Source organism: Coturnix japonica, chromosome 1 (genome assembly GCF_001577835.2).
Source record: "Coturnix japonica isolate 7356 chromosome 1, Coturnix japonica 2.1, whole genome shotgun sequence".
Taxonomy (NCBI): Eukaryota; Metazoa; Chordata; class Aves; order Galliformes; family Phasianidae; genus Coturnix; species Coturnix japonica.
Window position 1 is genome coordinate 53088208 of NC_029516.1, and position 8156 is coordinate 53096363.

Sequence of the window (8156 nt, forward strand, 5' to 3'; positions counted from 1 at the left end):
TCACAGTGGTGTTACGAATCTAAAAGCACTTCAAGCAAATTAGAAGCACTAAAGGGTCTGCTTCATTTTCCCTATTGCAGCACGTGGCTTTTTTTAGCAGACATCTAAACATTTATATTCATAGGTTCGCTCATATCTCTCTGCTACTCATTCCCCATGCCAGATAACAAAATTTTGCCTTGAAGTACTTTGCTGCTTAGGATTCTTACTACCGATGACAGCTTTCCTGCACTCCTGCTTTTGCTTAGAAGTGCTGGAGTTCTGCTCTGAGCTCACTTCTAACAACAGCACAGAGATCAAAGCAGCTTGCTTCTCCTTGAGGATCATGTTTCTTAGTGACTTCTTTGCAAACCAACAGCCACAACTTATTTAAACCCGGATCCATGCTGAGCAATTCCAGCGGTTCCTGTCAGGCACATCCTTTGGGGGTGGGAGCGTTTAACACTCTCTGATGTGGCGATGGGCTCAGTGCCTCCCTCCAAGCCAAAACACCAGCTTTAGGGGCAATCCCAGGTTCTTTCCTCAGGACAAACCAGAGCTGTCCTTCTGCTGGTGCTCAGCACTGAAGGCGAGAGCAGCTGCAGTCTTTGCAGCCTCACACAGTGGCTGTGCTGCACACTCACAGCAGCGCTGACATTTCCACTGGGGCTGGGTGCAGCTGATTGCAGGAGACCCTCAGCTGATAGAAACAGAGCTGCAAGGTCACCTAGTGCTACGCTGGGGGTCCTCTGGGCTGAGTGTGCTGTGAGGAGCACACTGTATCACATCATCTGCTGTCAGGATAGACACCGCTGTGTGCTGCTGATGTACCCAGCCAGCCTGGAGAGGCCTGAAGCACAAAAAGACATTATATCCTCAGTTCAAGCTGTTCTGTAAGCAAACCCCACGGATCCGGCCAGGCGTGCATTTGCAACCTGCCAGACCAAAGACTAAGAATACAGTTGCCAAACACATTTTGGAGGGTACACCTGCACGGCTAAACACGGATGGGAAAGCCAGTGAAACCCACACTTTGTAGATATCACTGAACACTGATGACAAGCCCAAATACTGGGACTTTCTCCAATCCCTTGTGACCATTCTGTGCCTCCATGTGCATAAATAGCAGCTCTTCTATGCTTGGTGATGTTGAACTTAAGCTCCAACACACTGATGAGTGAGCCAGCACGGTTGCAGGGAGCTGTATTTCCACTCCTCTGGGCATCCACTGCTTCACTTTGCTCCCATGTACTGTTTGGTCTCCAGAAATGCCCAGCAAGCATCAATGAATGCCACTGGGTGCTATTTTTTCCTCATGGAGGAATTCAGTGGCACACTTTGGCTTTATACCTGCTTCCAAGTCAGATGCCATTTTGTCAGACTGCCCCTTTGCTGCCATCTGTCGTATGGCAACACCATATAATGGAATACTGGTGGGAAGGCTCAACCTCCACTGCTATATCACCAATGACTGCCGATATAACAAAACAGGAGGCATTATTTTCGGAACAACCCTCTTAACAGCAAACATTACCCAGAAAAGGAGCCAGCAGGAAACTAAAACATTCTGTGCAGTTCTTTGGCTCTGGGGAAATGCAGAGTCAATGCAGTTCGCTGCCTCCAGTGAACTGATGCAGATCCTTGCAAACCTTATTTGCTTATCTTATCCTTGGCACCAGTGCGTTAGCGTCGTCCTCAAAACTCAGACAACAAAATGTACCACAGCATCAAGGTTTATTTCTGGAGCAAGCTGGAGCACTGCCTGGAGAAGAGAGAAGGAATTAGTCATAGGTTTGAACACTCTAGTGAATGCAGCCTGCCTGGCAACAAGCAGGGCTGAGCCTGGGAAGCATTGGTTACGATAGGACCCCAAGATGCTGTTCTGTTCTCTTGCTCCGGACAGAATATTGACTTAGCCCTGTTGGGCACTGTTTGCCCTGACACTGAGGTCTAATAAATACACAGATGTCGGTGGATCACCTCTGGAACATCATAAACAGAGGGGTTGTCAGACAGCCCCAAGGAAAAAGAAGGCAGGGTGGGTTTCCCTATCACAGGAAGCCAGGAAGGATAGGTATGTTGTGAATGTCTTCATTTCACCCAGGAAGACTTAGCTACAGACTGCCTTGAAAGGATTCCTCGTGTGTGAGCAGCAGCTCTGCATGCAGGTTTCACCACCTTCCTCTCAGGGCTTTGCAGGGAAGCACAGTCTGAACATGACAGAACAGGAGCAACCACAGATAAAAGCAGTCACAGCCATTCTTCAGCTCTATTTACAGGCCTTCCTCCTTCCCAGAGCAGCTCTGTCCCACCTTGGGCCAGCTGCAGAGATGCATCCGGATGCATCAGCAAGGTACATCTTTCTTTCAAGAGCAGTGAACACAGGGAAACACAAACAGTCTGATTCCACGTGTCTTTTGAAGCATTGGCCATGCTACACAAATGCTCTCCTGCCTGACAGTGCATGAATATGAGCAGCCAAGTGTGCCCTAACTACTGGTGCAGACAAATGAGAGGTCCCATCGTTTGTTTCATTTTCAACTTTGCCTTAGCTACCAGCTGACATGCCAGCTGCATTTTGGTATTGATAATAGCAATGGTAATTTCTGCACCTCCAGCTAACCACAAATCAGTCCTGGTGTGCAAAACCCTGCCTGCTGACACTGAGTTGTTAGGAGGAGGTTGTTGAGTTGTCAGGAACAGTCTGAGTTCGTTCATATGTATATGCCCTCCTGTGAATTTCCACTCAGGTTCTTCCACTGCCATGAGCTGTGGCAGCTGGCCTTCCAAAAAGAGATCTGGAAATGGGAGTTTCAGTGCTACAGATCAGGATAGAAGGAACAAGCTGTGGTTATCACCCGGCTGCTGCACTGCAGGTCTGTATTGCCTTGAGTGTAACTCTTGTATCTGCAATGTCTCCTGAGTCATCAGCTCCTTGATGAGATGGTGGCTACCGTCCTCGTGCAGTTCCATTTCCTCGCTGTTAATTGGTTCAAACACGATTTCCCCAGGGGTAGGGGCAGCTGTAGCATCAGCCAGTAATCCACTAATTCCTTCAAAGGCGCCGGAGTTCCTGGAGTGCGAACCTACAACTACCTTTGGAAAGAGCCGCACCTCTTCACCACCTACCAGATCCATGTTATGCTGTGATCAAAGCTGTGCTCAGAGCAAATTCCAGCGTGGTTCCGTTGGTTGGCTGCAGCTCACACCATGCATTTGATTCTCAAGCTGTCACTACCTAAACTGAAACAAAAAGCCTTTGGAAATGAAAGATGTTTTTCCTCCAGGTGGGAAGGCCTTGATATCTCCCTGAAGTCATCAGCACAAGCACGTCTTGAGAGTCCAAACGTTTCACCCTTTGTGAGAGGACAGGCAGACTATAACACCCAAGTCCTCAAGAGTCCAGGGCTGAGCTGCTGCTTTAAGGGGGAGGGAAGGGGCGGGTTCAGCGTGTCGCAGCGCGGAGGGCGGAGCGGAGCGGTGCCGGCAGCAGCAGCAGGTAGGAGCGGGCCCTGAGGCGCATGGCGGGGCGGCACAAGGGGTGCTGCCCTCCGGCAGATGGGGCGGGTGTAGCGCTGCCTTCCAGAAGGAAGGCGTTCATTAATTACGTTCGGTAATTACGTGGGCTCTGCGGAATTGCGTTCTGAAAAACATCGTCACGGGTGTTTATTTGCAATAAGAATACAAATGATTTAAAGGTTTAACTAAATCGACCTAAACAGCAAGTATTGTGGGAGTTTAGTTCACAGCTTCATGCTTTAGGAAGCCATCAAGCAATAATTAGACTGCATAGAGAAGCCCCATCCCTGGAGGCATCAGGGCCAGGCTGGATGGGGCCCTGGGCAGCCTGAGCTGCTGGGTGCAGCCCTGGCCTCCACTGTGATGGAGGTTGACTTTCTTCTGAACCTGGGAGCGACTTCGGTACCTTAGGACCATCTGACCATTTAAAATGCAGTCTGAGGTGCAAAAAATCCAAGTAATCTGATTAAAATTGGTTCTTAAGCTGGTTTTTTATTCTGGAGCTGGAAGTCTGACTGTTCTGAGGAAGAAAGAGGAAAGCCCGCTGAGAAAATCCTTTCATTGCTTGCCTTTGATGTAAAAACATCATTTTCATATAAGATCACATGTTTGATAAAGGTAAAAAGTAGTGGTATCTCCCCAAAACCATACTGATAATCTTTGCTGTGTCCATTGGTCAGTAATTCCAGAGCCCTGCTACCAAAACTAATGATGCTGTGGTAGAACCGTAAATGGAAGCAGCTTGCTCTGTTACCGTGTTTCCCTCTGACCTCACAGGCTCCTCAGAGCAAAGCACAAGTTCTTAATGGCACAGCAGCACCTGGGCCTCCCTAAAGCCTTACCAGTACATGATCCTGAAGCTACAGGGACATCACTTAGGTAGTGTTGTTTTCCTTTCAGGAATCATAACCCATCACTATGAAAAGCAGCACGCTTTGAGCTTGCTTCAAGCTACCTGCCTCATCAGCTGTCCCCGACCAGCTGTGCTCTGCCTTTGGGGACATGGCCTTCAGCAGCTGGAAGCGGCTGCTGCTGTCGGGCAGAGCCTGCAGGAGGGGAGCCCCTGCTCTGCAATGGAAACGCTTCTGCCACTGGAATGCTGGCAAGTCGCTGGACCCTGAGGTGAGAGCATTTTTGGAAGAGAACACGGAGGTGACCAGCAGTGGGCACCTGACACCAGAGATCCGGCTGCGCCTCCTCACTCCTCGCTGCAGGTTCTGGAGGGAAAAGCCTGACCTTTGGCCATATGGGGACCCGTTCTGGGCGATATACTGGCCAGGAGGCCAAGCCCTGTCCAGGTATGCATCACTGAAGCCAGTAAGTTCAGTCTACTGCTGGCCAGGATATCAGACCTGACTCTGGCTGTAGTGGTTTACAATGATATGTATTTGTCTTGTTATAAGAGCACACAGTCCAGGCTCCTCTCTGCTTATGCAGGACAGAAGCAATCTCCTCTGGTTGGCAGTGATTTTTTTGCACGTGATGCATGTAGAGTAACTTATAGCTCTTACAGTGACATCTCTTGTCTTCTGTGAAGGTGTGTGTTGACAACAGGGCCAAATCTGGATCTGTGAAAGAGCTGTGCTGTCACCATCGAAACCCAGCAAGGTGTTTAATTCTATTGCTCAGTGTCACTCCACACAGGATTGCTGTTTTATAGTGACTGTGTGTGTGGTGGTTGTAGGACACAACCAGGAGTGTGGATATGTGTCATGTCAATTAAGAAAAACAGGTTTGTGCTGATGTGCCTGGGAATGCTGGTTGGCCTCCTGCAATCCCTTCCTTTAGATTGTCAGCAGCCTTATTATCAGGCCTTACTGTGTCTGTCGTCCAATCCCATCAGAAGCCCCGTTCTCATTTTCACCACCTACTATCAAAATGCATCTGCTATTCCTGATTCCCAGGAACTGCTGTGTGTGAGCTGTCTGGTAGGGCTCCTTGTGATGAAATGCAGGATGAGAGGCAAGGGATGGCAGCTCCTCTGTGTCCCAAGTTCCTCATCAGGATATTGTGTGTCTTCACTCCTGGTCCTGATGTTCTTGCTGTCATCTCTCAGTATCTGCGACTGTTTCAGTCTGAGAGTAGGTGGTCTTGTTCTCCCAACTTGGGATCCTGGCTGTCTGCACACAGATGTGTTGGGATCCAGGTTCTTCATCTTTCTGTATCAGCAGAGGCAAATAAGGATCTATATAGAAGCTGCGTATTTGGAATAAGTGTCCTTTAACATCTCATGCTTTGTAATGTGTATGACGAGAATTCTTTCTGCAGCACAATGCATAACCAAGGAACTTGCACATCTGGTTTATTGCTCTGGCAGTTTTTTCTTTTAAATGCAGGTACATTTTGGACAATCCATGTGTAGTCAAAGGACGATCTGTTTTAGATCTTGGAAGTGGATGCGGAGCAACAGCAATAGCTGCTGTGATGAGTGGTGCATCTCAAGTCCTTGCTAACGACATTGACCCCAGTAAGTCCTTCTTTTCCTACCTCCGTGCAAAGACCTTTATTGTCTCTACAGTATATTGAACACTTTTCCCTGATTCACTTGGCAGAATCTGTTGCCAGGTAGTTTTAAGAATGCTAAAAAAATGGTTTATGTGTACCAGTACAAGGTTACACAGACATAATTGAGTCCTCTGTGCCTGTGTGGGAGTCTTCAGTGGCTGCTTGGTGAGGTGTCCCCCTACTCACTGCATCCATGTTTGGACACAGGCTTTCCCAGCACACCTGGTCTCTAATGAATGATTGGTCTCTGATTTGGACTTGTGCCCCTAATTCAAGGATGTTGCTCTTATTATAGAAGTCCTGTGGACAGGGAGGATATTTCTCATAGATAAGCAGTACGTCTGGAAGCTATAAGCGGAACTAGAACTTGGAATAAGCACCTTATTAGGCAAAAATGGCAAATAGTTCTGAGACATCACAGCTGGCAAGTTGATTTCTGTAGGCCCATAGTATTTTCCTGCAGTTTCATATGTTAGGGCCTAGATTTTACCCTTCCTTTTTTCCCCAGGATTTGTTCTGGAACAGTTGCCCAGAGAAGCTGTGGGTGCCCCATCTCTGGGGCACTCAGGGCCAGCTTGGATGGGATCCTCAGCAGCCTGGACTGCTGGGTGGCAGCCCTGCCCACAACGGGAAGTTGGAACTAGAAGATCCCATCAAACCTGAGCCATTCAATGATTCTATTTGATTCTGGGGATTTTTTCCCCTTATATGACTTGTGAAAATAGTTTATTCTTAATTAGATTACTCAGTGATTAAGGAGGAAGTATAACAATAGATTAAGACGCGCTAGATTTTAACTCACAGTTAAAGTTGTGGGAGTCTCTAGATAAGCAAAAATACTTGTGATGAAAGTAGAAGATGGAACTTTTGTCAAAAGAAATTTGCAGGGGGGCTGTATGGTAGAATCCTAAAACAGCTTCCATTTTACTTTGTAACTTTTTTTCAGTTGCAGGAATGGCAATGATTTTGAACTGCAAACTGAACCATGTTACTCCCTTTCCCATCACCATTAAGAATATCATTAATTCAGAGGCTGGCAACTGGGACCTCATCGTTCTAGGAGATATGTTTTATGATGAACAACTTGCTGATGGGCTTCATCACTGGCTGAGGAAATGCATCAGGACACATCAAACTGAAGTGCTGATTGGTGACCCTGGCAGGCATCAGTTTTTAAGCCACAGCATTCACAATCAGTTGCGTAAAGTTATAGAATATTCCCTTCCCGAGTACACCAGGCAAGAAAACAACGGATTAACATCAAGTATTGTCTGGAGCTATCAGCCCTCAAACAGCCTAGAAAGCTGCTAAAAGTGGCTCTCTAACGAACTTCGTCTCACTTGGCTGTTTTCTGAGAGTATGAAATGAAAATGGGAATTGAACATGGAACTCAACTGTTGATATCGAGTACTGTTCCTTCACTGTACTTATTATTTCAGTCATGTTCATCGAGGCTTTGGCTCCATTCGAGGTAAAACTACATGCAAACTTTATTCAGCAAGGCATGCTGAAGTGCAAATCATTACCACTTTGGAGTCTGCATGCTTGATGTTCCAATCTGTGTTAATCTCACTCTTTGACACCATAGTGAAACATGTCAGATATCCAGTATTCCGCTATGGGGGGAGAGGAGGAGGGTGGCTGAAAGATTTCTGTGCTGCTTTCACACACTTCTGCAGCTTATTTACAGACAGTTGTAAAGATGAAGAATGTAAAGATGCAGACTGTTGTGTTATACTTAATTCCAAGTGCCTTACTTTTTTGTTTCGGTCGCTAATCTCCTCTGAATGTCCAAGTAACTAATTTGAGGCTCCCCCTAAAATAATAAAAACATAATGCTGCTCTACCTTGAAGCTGTCAAGAATGATTATTTAGGGAGCTGCAGATGAATCTAAAACACGCTGCTTGTGCTGTAGCCAAAGTAAAAGTTTTTCATGACTTGACAGCCATAGGGTAACAATTCTTCAGAGAGAACACTAACTTAAGCACATCTATATTCTTTAACACTATAGTTGATTGTGATGGGAAATGGAATCACGGACAGGCTGAGGCTGGAAGGGACCTCTGGAGGTCACTGGGTCAGACCTGCTCAGTAGGGACGCCCAAAGCAGTGTGCTCAGAGGACTGTGTCCAGGCAGCTTCTAGACATCTCC

At 47.1% G+C, this 8156-nt stretch overlaps 1 protein-coding gene across 2 annotated transcripts; it reads left to right on the top strand.

Moving 5' to 3' along the window:
- The first annotated feature begins 3384 nt into the window (after positions 1–3384).
- ETFBKMT (electron transfer flavoprotein subunit beta lysine methyltransferase) lies at positions 3385–7856 on the top strand. Of its 2 annotated transcripts, none has more exons than XM_015866174.2 (4): positions 3385–3478; positions 4399–4796; positions 5835–5965; positions 6950–7856. In XM_015866174.2, the coding sequence occupies exons 2-4, from the start codon at positions 4501–4503 to the stop codon at positions 7312–7314; spliced, it is 792 nt and encodes a 263-aa protein (XP_015721660.1). In that variant the 5' UTR covers positions 3385–3478; positions 4399–4500; the 3' UTR covers positions 7315–7856. The 2 variants fall into 2 exon arrangements, with proteins under 2 accessions (XP_015721660.1, XP_015721669.1); XM_015866183.1 differs by lacking the exon at positions 3385–3478 and adding an exon at positions 3479–3592.
- Positions 7857–8156: the final 300 nt, after the last annotated feature.